Raw genomic sequence first — 24,934 nt, forward strand, 5'->3', positions numbered from 1 at the left:
ATACACCCGTTGGGCATTTTGACGATCACAATAGCCACACATGAACACGATATCGACCTTTTCCGCAATAGTTAAACGGTCCATTTTGACACGGGTAATGTATGACGAAGCAAATACAGTCCGCACTGGCGGAATGTTACTCGATACCACGTACTTATACGTTTGTGACTATTACAGCGCCATCTATCACAGAGAGAAAAAAGTGGTCCAACTAAAACATTCATATTTTTTTACCTACTGCACGAATGTCATAAAAAAATGGGGGCTCCTATTTCATAAAACGTTGTTGATACCCGTTTGACCTATGGCAGCGCCATCTAGCGGGCGAACCATAGCGCCATCTGGTTTCCCCCTTCAAGCTAGACGAGTGTCGTTCTTCGTAGTTTTTTTCGTTTGACGCTTATTTCGTGAGACATTTGGTCCGGTCACTATCAATGGACCACCCTGTATATTCAAGCTACCCCAGGTTTCTTTATACATCTGTTGACCTAATTTCCAAATAGGCCTAATTTTTTTTTAAATTTTAATGGCTTTTGGAAAATGGCGGAAACAGTTTATAACAATCATAAACTTTTGTAACAGTACTAAAGATGTTTCTGTAATTTTTTTTGCAAATGTAAATTTAATGAATGTGATGTGCATGGCTCGCTCTGCCGTAGGTTACTTGCCCACTCAGTTTTTCCTGTGGTTTACTTTGGCCATAACTGCACGTTCTACTGCTCTGCTTCCACTCCTGGCCACACAGTTCGTGCAATTGATATTGTATATGTTATTTTTTATGTACCACCTCATTCCTTAACTTATGAGTCCAGACTACTTAGAAAGATTCAGTACGATGTAACGCTTGAGATGGCGTGGAGGTAAGACTGCACTCGTATTCGGGAGGACGGCAGTCGAAATCTCCGCCCTGCCATCTAGATTTAGAAATTTTGCTGAATCGCTTAAGGCCAATGTCTGGACGTTTCCCGTCATTAGCCGATCTGAGCTTGTTCTCTAATGATCTCGTCGTGGACAGGACGTTGAACCCTTGTATTAATCCTTTCCCTCAACGCGCTCTTCTGTGGCATGTGGGCAGCTGGCGGAGTGACGTAACAGCTGGAGGCTAATGTCGTGCTTGGCTTCCGTGGCGACTGTGCCTCCGCGGAGAGACGCCGAGGCGGCGCGGCGCGTCGTCATTATCTGCGGCGACGGGGCTGTCGCGCGAGATGACGCCGCCAGACAGCAGACAGCAGCAGCAGCCAGCAGCCGCCGGTGCCGGCTCGCCGAGCACCACGTAAACACCAGGCCGCGCGGCCTCCCGCCTGCGCGGCGCTCGCCTTTTGGCAAGCATCGCCCAGTTTCGACACAGCCTGGTGGCGCCCGAAAATGCCCTTGTTAACGAGAAATTCGCAAGCTTCGAATTCTGTAAACACAGACTGCAAAGTTGCGTTAGTGTCTGTGAAAACCGCAAAACCGACTGTCCCACCCATGTCGTTTGATGCTTCTTCGCTGAGCGCTGTCACTGACTTTCCTAATCGTTCCGTTGCTGCCCTAACTCTATGATTCAGATGGCTCTGAGCACTATGGGACTTAACTTCTTAGGTAATCAGTCCCCTAGAACTTAGAACTACTTAAACCTAACTAACCTAAGGACGAAACTTCCTGGCAGATTAAAACTGTGTGTCCGACCGAGACTCGAACTCGGGACCTTTGAGTTCGAGTCTCGGTCGGGCACACAGTTTTAATCTACCAGGAAGTTTCATATCAGCGCACACTCCGCTGCAGAGTGAAAATCTCATTCTGGTAACCTAAGGACATCACACACACCCATGCCCGAGGCAGGATTCAAACCTGCGACCGTAGCGGTCGCGCTGTTCCAGACTGAAGCGCCTAGAACCTCTCGGCCACACCGGACGACCCTAAATCTATGCGTGCCTGCAGCTTCCATCCTTATTCCCAATATATTCTATTAAACACCCTCAGTTTCACATACACAAGGCGATTTTGCTTAGTGGAGGCATCTCTGAGGCAGATGTGGAAGGCACCGTCCACCAGCCAAGAGGAGCAATTAAGAAGTGAAATGGAGTTCTGTGGAGGAGGAAGAAACAAAGAAAAGGACTCTGCTGACAGTAGACGAAAGTCTGCCACCACATGGCGCAGAAGGATGGACCCTGGGAGAGCAGCAGGCAAGAAGAGTACTGGCAGTAGAGATGGATGGAATGTGGAGGGCAGCCATGATATCCACAACAGAGGAGAGGAGAAATGAAGAAATTAGGGGAATAATGGATGTGGAATAACCAGTTGTGCAAAGAATTGAGTAAAGAGCTTTGCAGTGGTTTAGCCTTGTACAGCGAATGGAGCAAGGACGATAGTCGAAAGCATCACGCGAATGACACGGCGAGAAGGAATAACAGGAAGGGTGAGGAAGACTCCAATGATTCTGAATGCTGGCGAATGGGGATACATACCAGCTGAATAATAGTGGAGAATTCCATAAAAGTAAAAGTAAAGGGATGAACTTCAGGAAACAGTCGATGGATTGGTCAAATGAACATTTCGCCACAAATTAGTTACAACTGAGGTACACCAACTTGAAGATCTTTGACAGTGTAGTTCAAATGGCTCTGAGCACTATGGCACTTACCTGCTGAGGTCATCAGTCCCCTAGAACGTAGAACTACTTAAAGCTAACTAACCCAAGGACATCACACACATCCATGCCCGAGGCAGGATTCGAACCTACGACCGTAGCAGTCGCGCGGTGCCGGACTGAAGCACCTAGAACCACTCGGAAACCGTGGCGGGCGACAGTGTAGTCTCCCGTGATTGAAAGCATTTGAGGACACTCCAGGAAACAGAATGTTCTGTCTGTACAAGTGTTGTAGCTCCATACCCAAGAGGGAAGTGAGCTGAAGAATCATGTAGTAGCCAAATTACTCTCCACATCACCAAAGGCACGTCTTCCAGCAACAGAGAAAAAGTGACGCGCACTCAGTGAAGATATGTCTCGTCGGCTGAGAGACTTGTGGAAGGATGACAGGTCCCACGTGGCGGCCGCCCACCATTCAGGCTCAACCGGTGCTGATTATTCGATGCTGCCATAACATGGGGCTTCTCTGGAGCCCACAGGTGGGAACTGTGAAGGTTGACGATACCGCCCCTCGTAAACGTAGCCTCGTCTACGAAAAGGACGGATGTCAGGAATCCCAGAACAGTGGTGTCCTGTGCGTCGAACGAGCAACAAAGCTGTCGCCGGGGAGGAAAATCTTTAGGTAATAAGGGCCTGTATGCTTTGTAAGTGTTATGGGTAGCGGGAGTGGTCGTGCAGAATGTCATACAAGGTCGTCTGGCGTACCCCATGATGGCAGGCCATCTGCCTGGTGCTGATACTGGCTTCATCACTGTAGACACATGTTCTACCACAAGTCCATACAACCTTTTTTGCTCCCAATCGTCTGATGGATCGTTTCCTGCAGACTGCGCCTATTTAGCAAAGTCGCCCTGTGTAATAAGATACGCCAAAGTGCTAATTATGTACCTGTTGCGTTAATAATACTCAAACTTTTTTATCGAGTCTATGCGGTCTACACTTTTTTACAGAAACTTATCACCCGTATTTTACAGTTTGCTACTCATTACCTGGTCTTTCCGAATGCCATGATTTTCACACACCGTAGCGTATTGGTCAGTTTCATATAGCTATTTCACCACCCTCTACGATATTCCGTCTTCAACTTTTTGCTTTGACTTTGGATGCACTCGGTGGAAGATCAGTGGGTGCGAAGTAATAAAACAGCAATCCAGCAGTTAGATTCTCGGCAAGCCCCTCCATAAGGGGGTGGTCTGCCGATCCAGTGACTGTTGTAATGCATACTCTGAATCGTGAGGATGCTGGCGGTATGGAGATGTTAACTTCGCTCTTCACGAACACCCCACGCAGAAAATATATACAGGGTGAGACCTGAAAGTTTAAGTTGGCTTTTGCAGGGGTAACATCTGCGGCCGATGTGCTGCTATTTTATCATAAACATTATAGGGACCAGTTTAGGCCATGCTCAGCCGTGACTTGTGACATAAGCCTAAGGTCCATTGTGTTATTGTGGTAGTTGCCGGTTCAAAATGGGACATCAACTCTAACGACCTGCCATCGACGGGACTTCAAATTTTATTCTTTGCTTCCCTCAAAATGCGAAAAACACACACACACACACACACACACACACACACACACACACACACACACACACACACACACAAAGTAATTTAAAAAAAAAAACACTCACTGCGCGTAAACCTTCGCATTCTGTCTCACTGCCAGTGAGATATATCATTCGACCTTCCAAACATGAATCAGACTTCTACAGTCTTCCAATTTTTTTGTGTATTTGTTTATTTCTATTTACGAAACACTACGCCTTGTTTCCTTTGCAAAAGAAAGTCCAAAGCAACTTCGCTTGAACTTTACATCCAGCCGAACATCAGTTACTCACCAAATCAGATGCTCAAACATTTAAACAAATAGTGGACAGCGCTAACCTTCCCTCTTACAGTATTGCTGCTATCACGCTAACGGGTTAGTTGTCCGAAACGTTGGCTTCACAATCCCTGCCGTAGTTTCTAATCGCCATGAGTTCAATGTCAACCTAGGCAAAGATTTGTTCACAAATATTACGCTCTCAGTATGCAGAACTGACGAGTCTACCAATCACATTACTAGTAAACTGTTTGCTTTCTAAGAGTCAGTGCTAACAGTATGGTCTTCCCGTATACAGATTCTTCTATCGGCACCACTGCCTATCACTTGCGAAGCGTATTCGTACGTTTGCTCCTTGCATTACAAGTTGCTTCTCGCCATGTGGCCCACTAAAACTTTTTTTGCGTCAGTAGTTATTACGAGGCATAATTACACTACTACTATGTACTAGCCCTCAATTATTGCATCCTGGTTCTTGAGCTTCAGTACCGTGATGTGTCCTATGTCGATTTAAGAAGAGAGTTGTTATAATGTGTCACTGCGATTGACATGACAACCATAGGTGAGTTTCCCGAAGACTTCTTAATAGAATCCAGTAAGTTGTCTTGGACTGCGAGTGTTCGACAGAGACAAGGGTCTCTCCAGAAGTCCCCCAGGAAAGTGTGGTAGAACCGCTCTTGTTCGATATGTACATAAACAGTCTGACGAAAAAGGTGAGCAACACTCTATGGCTGTTTACTGATGGCCCTGAAGTGTGCGGGAAATTGTTGCCGTTGAGCGACTGTTGGAGGAGGATACAGGACGACATAGAATTTCTATTTGGTATGTGAGCGGCAGCTTGCTGCAAACGTGGAAAGATGTAAATTAATGCAGATGAATAGGAAAAGCAATCGTATAATGTTCAAAAGCAGTATTATTGGTGTGCTGCTGGACACAGTCACGTCCGTTAAATATCTACGCGGAACGTTGCAGCTCTATACTAAATGGAACGAGCACGTGAGATCGGCAGCAGGGAAGATGAATGGTCAACTTCGGTTTATTGATAAAATTCTAGAGAAGTGTGAAGGAGAACACACATAGGACACCAGTGCGATCTATTCTTCTGTGCTCTTAGTTTTTTAATCCACTAGCTCGGATTAAAGGACGCGGTCTAAGGCGCTGCAGTCATGGACTGTGCGGTTGGTCCTGGCGGAGGTTCGAGTTCTCCCTCGGGCATGGGTGTGTGTGTTTGTCCTTAGGATAATTTAGGTTAAATAGTGTCAGCTTAGGGACTGGTGACATTAGCAATTAAGTCCCATAATATTTCACACACATTAGAACTTTTTTTTAAATTAAAGGACGACATCAAAGCAATACAGAGGAATGCTGCTAGGTTTATTAGCGGTAGCTTTGGTCAACAAACAAGTATACGGAGATTCTTCGTGGACTAAAATGGAAATCCCTGTACGGAATCGAATTCGGGAGGACGATGGTTCAATCGTGCCTCCGGCCATCCTCATTCAGGTTTTCCGTGATTTCCCTAAATCGCTCCAGGCAAATGCCGGGAGGGTTCCCCTGAAAGGGCATGGCCGACTTCCTTCCCCGTCCTTCCCTAATCCGATGAGACCGATGACCTCGCTGTTTGGTCTCTTCCCCCAAACAACCCAACCCAACCTGGGCGGAATACAACGTTCTCTTCGCGAAACACTTTGAGAAAATTTAGGAAACCAACATTTGCGGCTGACTGCAGAACAGTTCTACTGCTGCCAGAGCACATTGTCCGCAAGGACCGAGAAGTCAAGATAAGAAAAATGGGGCTGTTATGGTGGCCTATCGATAGTCGTTTTCTCTCGCTCCACGTGCGATTGGAACAGGAAAGGGAAATGACTAGTAGTACCCTCCACAGTGCACCGTGTAGTGGCTTGAGAAGTAGATAAATAGATGTAGATTTTTAGGCGTAAATTTGTGATGGTTTGGAAGGTTATGAGAGGAGAGAACGAAACACTTAGTTCAACGTTAATATAAAAAAATACATCTGGCTGGTTGTCATAACAGGATCAAGATTCCATTTTATGCTATAGCCGCGAACAGTGAAGTAGAGTTCTTATATGATGAAATGTGCTTCTGGTAAAAAATAAAACGATTTAATGCCCCGTCGACGTCTAGGCCGTCATAGAAGGCACACCAGTTCAGTTAAAGTTTGTGGGGAAGAACCGATTGTGGCCCGTTTAAGTATAATTTCCAGCGTTCGCCTTAGGAAAATTACGAAAAATCTGAATCAAGACAGCTAGATGCAGATTTGATGTCTTGTTTGAACCATTTCTTCATGAGCCAGAAACACGCGCAAAACCCTTGCAAAAGTTCATTGCTGTCCGATATAATTATCAAAATGTAATCCGAAGAGCAGTGTTGAAAAGTATGAATCAAAAGATATTGTCCGAGGCATCTTTCACGGACTGGATGGATCAAATAACATGTCAGGAGCACATCGTTTCCAAATAAACGCACTGATAGCGCCGTCTCAAAGGTCGCGTCAATGGAAACTATTTCGGTAAACATTGAGTAAAGCCTTTAAGCCTTTCGTCATTAATGCCGTTGCTTTCCTTATCAGAGTGCATTCTCAGATAACTTAGTAAACGAAAGTGCCGTGCGCTCCCGCAGCAGAGTACAATGACAGTAGACAGAATGGGCACGCGGTGTTGCTCCCACTTCAGGCCCCGGGCAGTGCGGAAACTGGCCGCTGACGTCACTTGCAGCTGGCGAACTGCAACCTCGGGACCAGTTACTGCCTGAGCTCTGGCCCCCAGTGGATCAGCTAAGCCTGTGCTGGGAGATTACAGCGATATCGCCTCTTCAGATGCTTCACTTTTGTTCCAAATATCCGAAAACCTAGACGCTTTCTTAAAGCTATGTCCAATGTGCGCCACGGAGTGTAGGTAGAAATTTGAAAAAAGCAAACAACGAATCACATGTCAAACCTATTAAAAGAAAACATGTGGGACGTGGAGAAAACTGTAACGTAAACGGAGGCTCACGTTGATAAGATTTACAAGCCTCCGTATTTACTATCTGGATACTGCAGGAAGCTCCATCGTGCCTGCGGATAAAGTTGCTTATACACGAATTTTACTATAGCCAAATCCAGCTAATATGTAAAACAGAAAAGGCACCTGTAACATCACTAAGATCGTTAAATTTAAAATCGGTGTGTGTTTGGAGGAATTAACGTAACTCCTAAACAATGTTCATTTTGTGAAGCATAAGAAGTGCAGAATCTGCATCAAATAATGGAAACACTGTATCACTTCTTAGATAGCTCACAGTAAGAGCATTGACCGCGAAAGACAAGATTTTGGTTTATCGGGTCACGGTCCGGCAAACTGTTATAATCTACCAGGAAATTTAAAACAGCACCCACTTAGCTGTAGCGTACGAGAGTCTTTCTGGAACTTGGGAATATAATTTTTTACATTGCTAGAGCTAAAATTCGGATCATTTTCAATGTTATTTTTTGAATAAAGATGCTACCATTTATCACCCAAAGCTTTGCATTAAAAAGGGAGATAAAAGTTGACTAAAACCATTTCTTTGTGCTCTGTGGTTCCTCTCCAATAACGACGACGTTATTGAAGTCTGCATTGATCCGTCAAATTTTAGCAAATCTCGCAATAAGACATTTTTGGAATTACACAACCGAAGAAGACATTGTTAATGCCCTGCTCAAACACAGATTCAGCGGATACAGTGCAAGACCGACGCGAGACAGGAGTTTATCGAGGAATCCATAACTGAACTTCAGACTGCGTTGGCCGGCCAGAGTGGCCGAGCGGTTCTAGTCGCTTCAGTCTGGAACCGCGCGACTGCTACGGTGGCAGGTTCGAATCCTGCCTCGGGCATGGATGTGTGTGATGTCCATAGGTTAGTTAGGTTTAAGTAGTTCTAAGTTCTAGGGTACTGATGACATCAGATGTTAAGTCCCATAGTGCTTAGTCATTTGAACTTTTTTTTTTTTTTTTTTTTTTTTAGACGTGCGTTGGTTATTGTCAGGTTCCTGTAGCGTGGGCAGTTGTCATACTGGTAACGTACTGCCAGTGAGGGATACTATATCTGATCAAAAATATCTGGATACCTATTAGTGGACCTTAATATGGAGTGTATCGACCCTTCGCCTCCACTGGATGATTATTAATCCAGTAAAATAACCTCCAATAGAAAATGATACAAAACGGAAGTCAGTAGTCAGGGTAGAGCATACTAAGTTTTTGGGTGTACATATAGATGAGAATCTTAATTGGAAAATTCACTTTTGGATCTCCTAAAGCGACTAGGTTCAGCAACTTTTGTAATCAGAATAATTGCTGATTTTGAGGCTATATAAATTAGCAAGCTAACTTATTATGCACACTTTCACATTCCGATGTCATACGGAATAATATTTTGGGGTAACTCAACATTTAGGCAAATGTATTCACTGCTCAAAAGAAAGTGGTAATGCGTGGGGCACATAGTCGCACATCTTGGAGGTATCTATTTAAAAGGTTAGGAATTCTTACAACAGCCTGACAGTACATTTAATCAGTAATAAAATTTGTTCTCAACAACATACACCAGTTTAAAAACAGTGGCAATCTGGTTATGATACCAGAAGAAAGAAAGACTTACACTATCCTCTACTTATCCTATCTTTGGCACAGAAAGTGGGAAATATGCCACTATAAAACTTTTCGATAAATCACCAAATGGAAATGAGCGGCTGGCGTCATTGGCCGGGAGGTCCCTTACGGGGCAGGTCCGGCCGTCTTGGTGCACGTCTTATTATATTCGACGCCACATTGGGCGACGTTGCCGCCGGATGGGAATGAAATGATGATGAAGAGAACACAACACTCAGTCCCTGAGCGGAGAAAATCCTGGACCCAACCGGGAATCTAACCCGGGCCCGTAGGACGACAATCCGTCACGCTGACAACTCAGATACCGGGGCGGACAATCACCAGATAAAATAAAATGCCTGACAGACAGCAGTAATAGTTTCAAAAATAAACTGAAATCGTATCTCCTTGACAACTCCTTCTTTACTATAGATGAATTCTTGAATGAAATAAATAAATCTATCGGTAAAATATATTAATTTTGTGCCATTTAAGGGAATGTGGTAGACAATAAGAATACAAGTTTTAAAAAAAATCATTGAATCATGTGTGCATTTCTCAGGCACTTAAAATATTCCACATCTTAACGGTTACCGTGAGATTGATCAATGGAACATGCAACTAACTATGACGACTGGAACTCGACTGGGATAACTCTCAATGAGGTGTCTGAATGGTATGTGGAGGAATATCAGTTCATTTCTTCACAAGAGATTAAACTGTAGAAAATGGTGATGTTGAACATTGGGGTTCTGGAGCGATGTCTACGTTCCATCCCATCCGAAAGGTGTTCCATTAGATTCAGGTCGGTACTGTGGGCAGGCCAGTCTTTCAGGAATACACAAACCATTGCCTCACAGATTATGCTTTGTGACAGGGTGCATTGTCAGGCTGGCATTGTCTCCGAACTGTTGCTCTACTGTTCACAGAACACAATACTGGAAAATCATATCCTTCAACGTTTAGCATTTTCTTCAGCTCAAACAGGGGACCACTCCTTAACCACGAAAAACACTCCCACACCCTAACAGCACCTCTCCTGTATTTCAATGGCGACACTACACATGTTGACAGATCATGTACTCCAGGTATTCGCCAGAACCAAACCTTTCCATCGGATTGGTACAGGGTACAGTGTAATTCACCCTCCAAATCACTCGTTTCCAGTCATCCAGTGTCCAGTCCAGTATCGCTCTTTGCACCACCTCAAGCGTCTCTTAGCATTGGTTACAGAAATGTGTGCATATGAGGAGCATACCGTCATTGTGCTAACTGGACTACTAATAGCACATTCGAACTCACGAATAATTCGATCCGCTGATTACATGCTAATTTTTTACGATTACCCTCAGCAATGCTCGACCATCCCTGGCCACCAGTACATGGCGTCTTCCAGGGCTCGGCTTAGCTGGGGTTGTTCCTTCGCGTTCCCACATCACACATCTCCAACAGTCGATTTGAGCAGCTTTAGAAGGGTTGAAATATCGATTGATTGATTTGCTACTCAGTTGACATCCACGTTCGAAATCACTCAGCTCTCCTGATCGACACCGTATGTTGTTACTGCTTCTGTGCTGACAACACAGTAACTCCTGCCATCTTTTATACGGGCGAGAACGCTCCGTGTGACATCTAGTGGTAAATTCCGCATTACATAGGGGTGCCAGGATTTTTTGCTCAGATAATGTATATCATGTAAAGAACATCTTGCTCAGTCTAAATTTATTTACGACTCGAGAACAACACCCGACGATACCGGTACAGACGCCGAGGAATTCACACGGACGACCAGCTGAAAAAGTTTCATCTCGGCGCACGCATCACGTAAACAAGGAATTGTTACGCAAGCGGTTATCTGCAACGGCAGAGGCGTCAGCCTTCGGAGTCCTACTAGCCCGGAACTGGACGCTGTGACCAAGTCTCGTGTCTGCGCACGCGCCGTCAAACTTTCCGGCCGTTTATCCAGCACCGCTTTGATCAGCACTAGCTCACGAAATAGAGACGAAGTGTCTCACACACCAGTTGGTTTAGTGTCTTGGACGGGTAACGTGTCCGACAACTGATGAACGGCCTACCGGGAAACGCGATAGAGGCAAAATATCTCACTCGCAAAGAGTTCCGTCCCACAGTTTGTCACATTCAAGCTCGAAGTGGATACATACCACACAGAATAACTTTTTATTGGACTCGATTTGTGTAGAGGTAAGAAGCCATTCCATAAGGCGACACAGACCTCACACAAACTTCCATCTCCAAAAGAAAGAAAGTTACTATTTTTGTTACTGCTGCCTTGGTAGGAAATGCGAAAGGTATATAATAAATTGAATTCAGATATCTACGCAGCTGATGTATAGAAACCGTAGTTTAACAGTTTGAGGGTCTCTTTTATTGACCTACGCTATCCGGCCGGAGTGGCCGAGCGGTTCTCGGCGCTACAGTCTGGAACCGCGCGACCACTACGGTCGCAGGTTCGAATCCTGTCTCGGACAGAGATTTGTGTGATGCTCTCATGTTAGTTAGGTTTAAGTAGTTCTAAGTTCTAGGGGACTGATGACCTCAGAAGTTAAGTCCCAAAGTGCTCAGAGCCATTTGAACCATTTTTTGACCTACGTCAGTGAAAGATACATTTTTAACAGAAAATTGGGTGGTTAAGTCAGGTCAGAGACTAGTTGACATTCCGCCCCCCCCCCCTTCCCATCCCCCTACCGTTTCCACCACCATCCGTTTGTTTTAGACTTTTATCAATTTCTTACATTTTTTTTGTTGTGCTATAAAATCAAGACTGCGTATTACAAAACAATGTAATGAGCAATGGAAATACTCCGCACTTAAAAGCGCCAAATCTTTTAACTGGAACGGCATCTTCCTTTCATCATGAAGTAGTTAGCTACTTATTTGGTGCACTAGTTACCTTCAGTCCGCTCATTATTCAGTGTGTCCACAAAATAACTATTCCCTTGAAAACTATGTATTTCAGACTTCATACATTTTCTGTGCACTGCGGACATGTTTTACACTGTTTCCAATCTGCTACACCTCACTGGTTCATTTTCACATGCCCGCTATTGATGTCTCTGCACACTTCCCATCTCTGCACGGTTTCACGGAATGCTTTGTCCCTAATCACACCGCAGCAAGTGCGAAATGCATCCCTGATTCTAGCCGTCAGCTCTTCAATATTAGCCACTTCTTCAATATTAGCCACTTTTCTTGTGTAGACTTTTGATTTAACAAATCCCCGTACAAAAAAAATCCGATGGGGTAAGGCCCGGAGACCTTGTCACCAATGTCCACGACCTCCTCCTCTTATCCACCAGATGGGAAACAGTTCATTGAAGTAGTACTTGAGCACTATCGCAACTATCGCAAGGGGGCGAAATCATGTTGGTTAACAACAGTGTCTAAGATACTGTCCTGTTCCAGTTATGGCTGCAGAAATATCGTCAGCATATCCAAACAAAAGACGCCATAAATGGCTTCCTCTCTGAAAAACAATCATTCATAGATCTTTGTCCGCATGATTCCCAACCACACATAGGTCTTTATGGTGTTCCTGATACGCTCAATGAATTCAGTTGGAGGCGTGTCGGCCCAAATGTGACAGTTATGACGATTGACGTGTCGACTTACATGGAAGGTTGCCTCTCCGCTCAACAACACGTGTGACATTAAATTATCAGTCTCCACAAACTCCAACGAGTCTGTGCACATCCTCATGAGTTCAATTAGGCCCTCGTCATGGGGTTTGTGTAACACTTGCAAATGATATGCACGCTTCTTCAAGGTGCACTTCAGCACTTTGAACACTGTTGATTTCGGAATTTGAAGCTGACGTGCAAGGCACCGTACAGATTTAAGACTCTGTTTAATTTACTCCCATATGGCATCAACGTCAGCTGCGTTTTTGGAAGGCCGACTTGGTCGAGACTCATCAGCAACATTGTCTGTTCACTGAAACTTATTCAATAATTCCCATACGCTTCTATTCTTTGCTCAATCCTTCCTAAATTTCCGTTGGAAGCGTCGTCGCAGCTCATGGTGCGGATCACCCTGTAGACGCCATGTGATGGCAATAGTTCTAGAACCGTCAACATACTGCTCGGGGATCAACCTGTAACAAAGAGACATTCGTAAGTTACCGGAGATTCGAAATAGTTACTTTATAGACACCCTGTATTGGACAGAATAATGTGAAGAAAAAAAGTTAACAAGCGTGATGACTACAACTGACAAAGCAATATATACTTTTACGCTAGTGGAACGAAATACAGCAGTACAGTAGTTACGACAAACACCATTAATAATCGCCCTCCGACTAAACCCAACGCTCTTCTAGTGACAGTCTTGCTGGCTAGTCTTCCATATTTTGAAATTACATACAGTTATTCTATTTTTTATTTTCTGTGACCAAATCTATGAAAAATACGTGCCGCTGAGGTTTCTCGGTGCCCTATGTCCGGACCTACCTGTCCTCTGCTTCAGTGCGGCTCTGGACAAAGTAAGAGAGAATGGTTTCTGCTCGAATGTAGTCTTGTAAATGACCTCCCTGGCGCGCAGGAAAAAAATATTCCAATTGAAAACGCTAAAAGTTGTACTACAGAAGTTAAAACACTTGATTTTTTACTCTCGAACAACAGCGCCTCCCACAGCCCTCAGTTCTCCCACAACATCTAAAGACGATTAATGTCGAAATTTGACTATTTAGTTTTGCTGCAAATTTAATGATATTCTGTAGCAGGTTTCGAGGCACAGACTCGTGTGAATGCGCTGGTGTAAATTCCCAGCAACGCTCGCAAGTTGACTCTCTTGGAGTTTTCTTGTTTTAGGAATAGAAATGACATTGTCCCCGCCGGGACTTCCAGCACCAGGCTGTCAATTGGCCGGCAAGGACGTTGTTACACGGCGAACGGAAGCACGTCAAGGTTGCAGCAAAACTAACAAAGGACGCGTAAAAGAAATGTCACGCTCAGTGAAGATGAGTCTGATGGCAGGAAACAACCCTCCTCGAGAGAAAAGGGAAGCTGAGCAAGACAGCGATTTGCGTGTTGCTCTCGGGTTGCGTTGTTTGGCGTGCGGGTTGCGGCTTTAGGCCCCGTGCTCTCATACACAAGAGCAAACACTGGCTGGCTCTGAGCACTATGGGACTCAACTTCTGAGGTCATTAGTCCCCTAGAACTTAGAACTAAAACCTAACTAAACTACGGACATCACACACATCCATGCCCGAGGCAGGATTCGAACCTGCGACTGTAGCGGTCTCGCGGTTCCAGACTGCAGCAAACACTCGCAGAGAAAAAGAGGGAAACAAAGAAAATTGTGGGCAGGGGTAAAGTCAAAGGTGGCGTGAATAGTACCAGGAATACTTTCTCTTTTTAAATTTGAGTTGAATTGGCGATTTAAATGAAATTATTTCTGTAACTCAGTGCTTGAAAACGATTGTGTCTCACCTCTCTGACCTCTTAACGTGAGACTTGCTCATAATTTCGTTTGGAAACTTTTCGCTAACAGCTACGCTCTTGACGGGATTGGGGGAGGGATAGAAGTGAAGTGATTTATCGTCCTTAGGATTCCGTAAATGTGGTCGGATCTTCGTGCTACCTGAGGTCGTCTTCCACGACAAATCGTTCTGTGTAAAGTAAGTTCGTGTCCCTCTTGCAGACGTAGCCCTTTTTTATGCGTATAGGGACCACAAAGAAAAAGAGTGTTCATCTGGATAAGGCAATAACTGAGGTTCACCGGGTCGTGTATCGGAATACGAATTAATTAGCTGAGTTTTGTGAACGCATTCATTCTGTTGTCAGTTATCTCAAGTTCGTCTGACCCAGCTGGAACACAGACCACGTTACAAATTTCCTTGCTGCCATCCCCATAGCTGCCACGTTAAACAACAGACGAGACAAAGTTTGGGCAGACTTCTAGTCTCTTCAAAACGTCATTGCTTAGATCTAATCGTTTAAAGAGCAATAGAACGTCGGTATCTATTTTGTTATCGTTTATGTGAGAGTATAGGAAGCATAATACTTTATAAAAAAATAAACTAAGCGTGTAATATTACAAAATAAAAAATATAGTGAATGGAAAAGAAAATTGAGGACCTGGATGATGATGATGTAGATGATGATGATGATGATGATGAGTTTGTATTTAACAGTCTAATGAATACAGAATATACATTGAGAGTAAATCGAAGAAAAACGAAAGTAATGAGAAGTATCAAAAATAAACGCGAGAAACTTAACATCAAAACTGGTGATCACAAAGTAGATGAAGCTAAGGAATTCTTTTACCCATAATGGTCGGAGCAAGGAGGCGTAAAAACAGACTAGCACTGGCAGAAGAAGCATTCCTGGCCAAGAGAAGTTTACTGGTATCAAACATAGACGTTAATTTGGGGAAGAAATTTCTTAGAATGACTCCAGATCACAGTGCGACTTGACCTATTGTACATAAACAAAGCATGAACCTTCTGTGCATTATTCTCGAGTGATGGGAGGCTATGTAGAACACCTGAAACATTAAAACCATTTTAACGTGTCTCTATTTTTTATTAATGCAGTCACGAAACTGTTACGCTGACGGGGTATCGTCTGCCAACCATAATATAGTGTGTGATTGAAAGGGCATGTTGTGCCAATAAGCCCCCCTCTCTCTCTCTCTCTCTCTCTCTCTCTCTCTCTCTCTCTCTCTCTCTCTGTGTGTGTGTGTGTGTGTGTGTGTGTGTGTGTGTGTGTGTGTGTGTGTGTGTGTATGGGGGGGGGGGGAGATGAGGGGGGGTCCCTTTTCTTTGCACGAATGTGTTGCGCAAAAGAATTGTTGCCGGTAAGCCTCTGTGTGGCCTCGTATTTTTAATAGTTTCCCGCCTTAGGTGTTGCTAGAATCTCCTAGTAACGTATGCTCTCACGATTTTAACAACAAACCTCTCAAAGATGCATAACGCCCGCTTAAGCGGCTATCACTGTAGATGATTGAGCCCCGCCCTAACTCTCGCGATGACTAAAGCGGCATAGCGACGAAACGTGCAATTGTTCTTAGTCTTCTGTATCTCCTCTGTCAATCCCAATTGATAACGCTGATAAGAAGGGCGAAGAGGCCTCGAGAATCGGTCGAAGGAGGGTTTTGTTACCAACCTGTCGTCGTGGACGAACTTGAGGCACGAGATCGTGCTGGACGTTATACGTTTAACTGAGCACCCGCTTAACAATCTTTAAAGCCGCTAAATAACAAGAATCCATTTAGTGTAAAATTTAACTTATGCATTTCGGGCATTGTCCGTCATCAGTATGTCAGAAATAACTTGATACGAAGTTTCGTGTTCATTGGCAACTTTACTGGCATCTATGTAATGTAGCTACCTGAATCAGTGCTAGTGGTGCGCTAAAAGTAGATAAATTACCTCGCAGCGCCCAGTTAAACACAGCCTGCCTCTTGCCTTTTCCAATCACTCTATGTGATATTTCAACCTTAAATCGTTCCAGACGCATACCCCTAGCTATATCACTGTTGTGACTGTTTCCAACGACATCGCCAATGGTGGAACCACGCCAATGGTTTAGACACTCTTACTAAGCATACTATAGCTACGGTTCATTAGCAAAGTTTCCTCTTTTTTATCCTGCTGAAATCGATACTTATCTTTATAATACATCGTAAAAGATAATCTGCCTAAATGCGAATTGGCTTAAGATAGGCTCTTCGCATGTGATATGAGTAGAGCCTTTCTGGTTAGCACTTAGGAAGACGCCGAGAAATTATTATGACAGGCGAGTCGGAATTATAATAGTGAGCATCCCGAAATCATGCCTATTCTCTTATTTTTTTGCTGTAATGAATCAGTAAACAAAAAGCACAGAAGACTCTTAAAGTGAATCTGAAAACCACTGGTTTCAACGCCTGGGGACTTCTTTGAGAGGCTGAGTGTAATAAGCTTGGTGAAGGTGCAAAATGTTTTGGTAGCTCTGTACATTCCCAGAAATAGCGCTAACGCTTTTTCGATGCAGCTTAATTAAAAGTAAACTCTTCTCAGTTAGCACTTTGCACTGTTATTTGACAGTATCTTCTGAATACTTCTTTAGTGGTTGCTTACACAGGATTCCATACAGCGAAAGTTGGAAATGTAGCATGGTTAGTCATAGGTTTTAGTAATTATTGTTGTTGTTATTGTTATTGTTATATTAATAACAGAGGGACAGACAAAACCTAACAAGGGAACCTCCCCATCGCACCCCCCTCAGATTTAGTTATAAGTTGGCACAGTGGATAGGCCTTGAGAAACTGAACACAGATCAATCGAGAAAACAGGAAGAAGTTGTGTGGAACTATGAAAAAAGTTAGTAAAATATACAAACTGAGTAGTCCATGCGAAGATAGGCAACATCAAGAACACTGGGAGTCAAAGAGCGCCGTGGTCCCGTGGTTAGCGAGAGCAGCTCCGAAACGAGAGGTCGTAGGTTCAAGTCTTTCCTCCAGTGAAAAGTTTAATTTTTTATTTTCAGTTTATGTGACAAACTCTTATCTTTTCATCACTTTTTTGGGAGTGATTATCACATCCCCCAAGAAAACCTAAATCGGGCAAGGTAGAAGAATCTTTTTACCCATTCGCTAAGTGTACAAGTTAGGTGGGTCGACAACATATTCCTGTCATGTGGCGCACATGGCGTCACCAGTGTCGTATAGAACATATCAGAAGTGTTTTCCCGTGGAGGAATCGGTTGGCCTATGACCTTGCGATCAAATGTTTTTGGTTCCCATTGGAGAGGCACGTCCTTTCGTCTACTAATCGCACGGTTTTGCGGTGCGGTCGCAAAACACAGACACTAAACTTATTGCAGTGAATAGCGACGTAAATGAACGAACGGACAGATCATAACTTTGCGAAAATAAAGTAAGTAAAATTTTCGGTCGAGGGAAGACTTGAACTAAGGACCTCTCGTTCTGCAGCTACTCACGCTAACGACGGGACTACGGCGTTCCTGAGCTCGCATTCTCCTAGATGTTGCTTATCTTGCACATGGACTACTCAGTTTGTATATTTTACTAATTTTTTTTACTGTTGCACACAACTTCCTCCTGTTTTCTCGATTGATCTGTGTTCAGTTTTTCAAGGCCTGTCCACTGTGCCAACTTATAACTAAATCTGAGGGGGGAGCGATGGGGAGGTTCCCTTGTAAGTGTTACGTAAATTAACCTGTTTGCCTTCCTAATACTATCTGAGGGAGAAAGTTTTGTCACCTTGTCGCACAATTATCATGTATCAGCGTTTGTCGTGTTAGAAGCTTTTTACAGACACATAGGTATCAACGTTATGATTTTAGTTACTTGCACGTGAAATTACTTACAGTTAAAGGAGTATTCAGCGAATAAGAAAAATGCAGATCTCTCCGACCCCTCCCCTTTTCTGCATTACCATAACTATCCGCGTGAGCTGGTTCGCAGGTGTGGGCGATATGCAAACCAACCCTGGGAGTTAACAGATTTATTTTAGATCTCAGAAAAAACATTGAAATCCACAGTATAACTGAGTCTCCCTTTTGCAGCAAAATGCCTGAATGGAAATTTGCAGCAAATTCATAGTTCCAAAATTATTGGACTCTGGCGTCTGGTAAATGTCATTTTTAATACTTAATACCAGTTACTTAATACTACCCACAGTTTGGTCTCGTTAGTTGGTGTATCATAAGAGGTAGTTCTGTAACACTCCCGACAGATTTGACAAAGTTACGTCCGATTATTATTTTCTTCCTGCAACCTGATTTGCTGTTTATGTAAAGAATGTGGCTCGCGCCGGTAGCATGGGTATACTTTCAAAACTTTTCTCAAGTGCCGTTAACTTTCTGGCCACAAAACGGAACTAAACGCTAAAATCTTTCTGCAGTGGCTCACGGAGTATAGGGGTGTGTGGCACCGTTGCTAGACAAGGACATGGAGTTTGGAGGTATTGGAGAGGGGTAAGCTATGCGCTAGCACCGTAGCGGTCGCAGGTTCGAATCCTGCCTCGGGCATGGATGTGTGTGATGTCCTTTGGTTGGTTAGGTTTAATTAGTTCTAAGTTCTAGGCGACTGATGACCTCAGAAGTTAAGTCGCATAGTGCTCAGAGCCATTTGAACCAATTTTGAACAGATGCAAGGCGTAACACGAGAACAAATGTATCGATAAGGGAACAGTGTGGAATACAGTATATAAATAAATGGGTGAAGACAAGGAAAAGAAAGTGGAAGGGTCATACGGAGAGGATGGAGCCCGAAAGACATCATCTACATCTACATGCTTACTCCGCAATTCACAATTGTCTGGCAGAGGGTTCATCGAACCATCTTAAAGGTATTTCTGTTTTTCTACCGTCCACTCTCGAACAGCACACGGGAAAAACGAACACTTAAATATTTCCGTGCGAGTTCTGATTTCTCTTATAGAGGTGGGTGCCAACAAAAATATTTTAGAGTTCGTAAGAGAAAGTTGGTGTCTGAAGTTTAATGAGGAGATACTGCCGCAACGAAAAACGCCATTGTTTAATAACGTGATAGAAGAAGAAACAGAAATCGATACGGAAGACATAGGGGATCCAGTGTTAGAAGCAGAATTTAGAATAGCTTTGGAAGACTTAAAATCAAATAAGGCACACGTGATACATACCGTTCCGTTCACTGGGGGCAGTGGCAACAAAATGTTTCTTCTCGTTGGTGTGTAGAAAGTATGAAACTGACGATACACCATCAGACTTTTGGAAAATCATCAATTCCGAAGATGGCAAGACCCGACAAGTGCGAGACGCTCCCAAGAATAGCATACAGAATAACTGAAAATAAAATTGAGGATCTGTTAGATTATCAGTTTGGCTTTAGGAATGGTTAAGACAAGAGAGGGGCAGTGCTGACGTTGCGGTTGATAACAGAAAAAATATTGAAGAAAAATCAAGACATGTTCATAGGATTTGCCGACCTGGAAAAAACGTTCGACGAAGTCAAATGGTAAAAGATGTTGGAAATCCTGAGAAAGTAGGAGTAAGCTACAGGAAAAGTCGGGTGATGTACAATATGTACAAGAACCAAGAGGGAACAATACGAGTGCAAGACTAAGAACGAGTGCCCATATTAGGAACATACGACAGGGATGTAGTCTTTCGCCCCTGCTATTCAGTCTATACGGTCGAAGAAGCAATGAGAGAAATAAATGAAAGGTTCGAGAATGGGATTAAAATTAAAGACGAAATGATATCAATGTTAAGATTCACTGATGACATTGCTATCCTTAGTGAGAGCGAAGAAGAATTACAGGGACTGTTGATTGGAGTGAACAGTTTAACAAGCACAGAATGTGGATTGAGAGCAAATCGAAAAAAAGAGAAAAGTAATAAGAAGCAGCAGAAATGAGGACAGTGAGAAACTTTACATGAAAATTGTTGGCCAGCAATTAGACGAAATTAATCAGTTCTGTTACCTCGGCAGCAAAATTACTCCTGGCGGTCGAAGCAATGAGGACACAAAAGACAGACTACTAGTGGCAAAAAAGGCATTCCTGGCCAAGAGAAGTCTTACTAGTAGCAAACATAGGTGTTAATTTAAGGAAGAAATGTATGTTAGGGACACAGCTTGTATGGCTGTGAGACAAGGGCTGTGGTAAAACTGGAGGAGAAGAAAATAGAAACATTTGAGACGTGGTGGCACGGAAGAATGTTGAAAATTAAGTGGCTGATAAGGTAAGGAATGAGAAGGTTCTCCAGAGAATCGGGCGAGGAAAGCTATATATGGAAAACACTGACAAGGTTCAAAATGGTTCAAATGGCTCTGAGCACTATAGGACTTAACATCTCAGGTCATCAGTTCCCTAGAACTTAGAACTACTTAAACCTAACTAACCTAAGGACATCACACATATCCATGCCCGAAGGAGGATTCGAACCTGCGACCGTAGCGGTCGCGTGGTTCCAAACTGAAGCGCCTAGAACCGCTCGGCCACCAGAGGCCGGCCACTGACGAGGAGGGGGACAGGATGGTAGGACATCTCTTAGGATATCTCTTAGGACATCACGGAGTAACTTCCACGGTACTAAAAGGACACGTACAGGGTAAAAACTACAGAGGAAGACAGAGATTTGGATAAATTACGCGAGATATTTGGCCCGGTCTCTATCAATGGACCACCCTGTATATCGAAGAAGCAATGACGGAAATAAAGGAATGTTTCACGTCTGGAATTAAAATTCAAAGTGAAAGGATGTTAGTGATAAGATTGGTTGAAGACATTGCTATCCTGAGTGAAAATGAAGAAGAATAACAGGCTCTCCTGAGTGGAATGAACAGTCTAATGAGTGCAAAATATGGATTGCGAGTAAATCGCAAAAACACGAAATTTATGAGAATTAGCAGAAATAAGAAGTGAGATACTAAAGTCAGGATTGGTGATCATGGAGTATAGGATGTTAAAGAATTCTGTTATCTAGGCAGCAGAATAAACCATGGTGGATGGAACCAGGAGGACATTAAAAGCTGTATAGCACTGGTAAAAAGAATACTCTTGGACAAAAGTCTACTAGTCTCAAACACAGATCATAACCTGAAAAAGAAATTTCTGAGGATATATATTTGAATCACAGCATTGTATGGTAGAGTTGTGGCGATTCGTGAATGAGTCGTTCATTTGAACGACTCTAAATAAAGAATCGTAAGAATCGAATCGTGATACGGACGAATCGTCGTTCAAAAGAATCGTAAGAACGATTGCGTGTTTCCGAGTCGTGACGAGTCCAAGTTCCAAAGATTCATCGATTCTTAGTACGCTATGCTTCGAAGGCAACTTCCGGATCATGCCGAGTCGTGCCGAATGATTACAACCGCCAGATGGCAGTCAAGTGGAGGATGAGTGTGAACAAAGGAAGCAATTTTGCACCACCTTTCGCACAAATCGACTCCTCTTTCCTGGCATACTGAAATAAAACAAGAGATACAATCAAATCAAACGTGACCTTTCATCAATTAAGGCATCACACGTATAAATCGAGAATCACACTTGCAACGTCATATGCATGTTTACTCATAAATAAACTATTTCTGGCATATATTTTCATGACGCAGTTCGATTCTAACCCCATTGACGATTTCAGACATGTCCTGCCATCTGTGAGTAAGATGTAGAACTTTTTGCATTCCGTAAGAATCGTGCTATCGCGGACTAGAATCGTGAGCGAATCGTAGGAATCGATTCGCAATGTGAGATTGAATCGTAGGAATCGAATCGAGAAAAAGAATAGTGTTGCCCAACTCTATTGTATGGCAATGAGACATGGACTGTGGGAAAATCGGAAAAGAACATCGAAGCATCAGAGATGTGGTGCAACAAAATACTGTCAAAAATTACATGAACCGGTAAGGTAAAGAATGATTAGCTTCTCTGTGGAAATGGTGAAGGAAGGAATATGTGTAAAGCGCGGACACGAAGTGCTACTCTAAGATCAAAATGTTGGCACGGGAGAGGGATTCGTGGAGGACCGCATCAAACCAGTCAGAAGTCTGGCTACTCAAAAAGAATCCGTGGTAGTGTCTCCTCTATTTCGCGACTAAAAATTTATAAACATGGACGACCCCAAGGGAAACGACCACCCAAGAGAGGGGGCAGTAGTTGGTTCAGTACGTCCACAGAATGCGGCCGACAAACAGGGGAAACTCTAGTCAGCAGCAGCAGCAGCAGCAGCAGCAGCAGAAGAAGAAGAAGGTATAAATAAAAATACAAAAAAATTGGCTCGTCGCTGTATTTCTTAAAGAAAGTGGCGAGTAAAGTCATAATTGCAAAGATATAACCGCGTACGCGCCGCAGTGACGCACACTCGTCACGGGAGCGACGGCCAGGTTTCGACCTACATCCGGCCTCGTCCTTGGCTTCCGTTTCGGCGCGCACACACCGCGCACCCCTGCGGGCGAGCTGAGGCGCGTACAGCCGCCAGCACGTGGTCGCGCGCCGCTGCAGCGCGCACCGTAGCGCGTGCTGTTACGCAAGCGGCACGCCGGCGCGCGCCCATTGGCTGCCGCAGGTCACGTGACGGCGGTTATTAAGAGCAGGCGGCGGCGGCGGCCGCGCAGACACCAGTGCCGAGAGATGAGCCGAAGCAATGCTCGCGTTACGCCGGGCTCCGTCAGGGCTGCGAACGGCAGCGCCCACCTGGGCAACCACGTGCTCGTCTGGGAGCAGCACGCGTTGGAGGACGTCGCGCAGCCCCGAGGTAAGCCGGCAGCTGTTGGCCACGCGAGGCCTCCGGTATCTTTAGCGGTCGCGCCGTACTGCGACGCGAAAGCGACGTTTTTAGAGCTCAGTACAGCGTGTCGCCCCGGTGTCAACCCATTTGTTTCCGCCGCATACCTATTACATGAGCCGAGATCACTGTGGAAAACAAAATCTCCAGCTAAATTCATTTGCAAGGGTACATACTCCGAAATTACTTATTTGGTCAACAGATGTCTGCCTGTCACAGCCGCCGCGAAATTTATAGCACGCCGTAAAGAGTTCGTAATAACTACTGACGTTATTACAAATGTCGACTGTGGCATTATCTGGGTGAGGGCAAGCATCTAACGTGCATCAGAATGGTAACAGGTTTTATAGACCGGCCGCATTGTCAGAGCGCTCCAGATAAAACTTGGACAATATCGCGCGTAAATTTCCTGGTCATGCCGATGTACCATAGGGACCTTTGCCTCCTGTAGAATACGAGTCACGCGAATAAAACGTGTGTCATGGGCAAAGATTCGTGTGCGGTACTCTTAACTTTCTTGTTTTATTTTGCGATAATTACTTCGAGCAGTTTGAGTGTCGACTTGTGAGGGTAATGCCTTAAATGTCACTACTAACAGACCCGAACTTTCAGCAATAGTTAACGTAGATAGGAGCTGTTACAGAGTCATTGACTACAGGTGCTAAGGCAAATGTGAAGTAGCAAAATATATTTACTTAACAAGACAGCAAAAAAAAACTGCAGTCCACATGAAAGTATTCAGCTCTGGGGACTAGTAAGTGAAGCACGAATAGATACGAATTCGAAAGCTGTGTGGGACGGGACAGTTCTATCACCATAAACTTACGTAGGCATCAATCTTATGCTACATCTACTGTTGGATGCAAGGTCCGCCAGTTATGCAAAACACCGTTTTTTCAAAGTGGGAAACTTTGAAAAAACACTGTTTTGCATAATTGGCGGACCTTACATCCAACAATTTTAACTGCAAACACGAAAAATACGAGAGCTGAAAACCCAAATGAGCTGTTTCTTGATCGTGGACCCAATTCATATAGCTAGTTCTAAGGTGAACCTACTGTTAAATCTAAAAGCGCAGTGCTCACTTTTTAATACAGCTAATTCCGCTTTCTGCAAAAATGTTTTTTTCCTCTTTTTCATTACACTTGTTTCTTTCGGTACCTATGCACTATCTTCTGCGAGTGTCATTTTGTTTCTGTACATAATTCCGTTCAGTTTTTATATAATTATCCTAGGCGTAAACTGTAACATATGCTCGTCTTAATGGTGACATTTACTACTTAAATGTAGCAGTGCGGCTTACTCTGCTATACCTACTAACAGACAGCATGACATCTGCAAATAACCGGCGAAATTGTGTTTTTTTTTTTCTCTCTCTCTCTCTACGAAACAGTTATTTTTACATAGATGATTCCAGGAGAATCGGTAGTGGTAGTAACTTCAGGCTGGATCCTTACGTGTTGTCAACGCAGGAATCCTTACACAGGGACGCTACAAGATCGGGTTGAACAAGAATCAACCGCGAACTTTTTTTTTTAAAAAAAAAAGCGATGCAGCGAAATTTGGGTATTTACACTCCTCGCGAATTGTAGTCTAGAGTATTAACCTTT

The 24,934-nt window shown here is 43.9% G+C and overlaps 1 protein-coding gene across 2 annotated transcripts in view; it reads left to right on the forward strand.

The window, feature by feature from the left end:
• LOC126473198 (putative inorganic phosphate cotransporter) overlaps nucleotides 1–24,934 on the forward strand; it is a 168,200-nt gene that overhangs the window by 113,611 nt on the left and 29,655 nt on the right. Inside the window, exon 1 of one of the 2 annotated variants that reach the window (XM_050100095.1) lies at nucleotides 23,170–23,294. The exons of the other annotated variant lie outside the window; for it this stretch is intronic. Within the exon in view, the coding sequence (XP_049956052.1) occupies nucleotides 23,171–23,294 (124 nt within the window). The 5' untranslated portion in view covers nucleotide 23,170. Of the gene's footprint in view, nucleotides 1–23,169; nucleotides 23,295–24,934 lie in introns of those variants that run through there. 2 annotated transcript variants of the gene reach the window in all.

Source organism: Schistocerca serialis, chromosome 4 (assembly GCF_023864345.2).
Source record: "Schistocerca serialis cubense isolate TAMUIC-IGC-003099 chromosome 4, iqSchSeri2.2, whole genome shotgun sequence".
Taxonomy (NCBI): Eukaryota; Metazoa; Arthropoda; class Insecta; order Orthoptera; family Acrididae; genus Schistocerca; species Schistocerca serialis.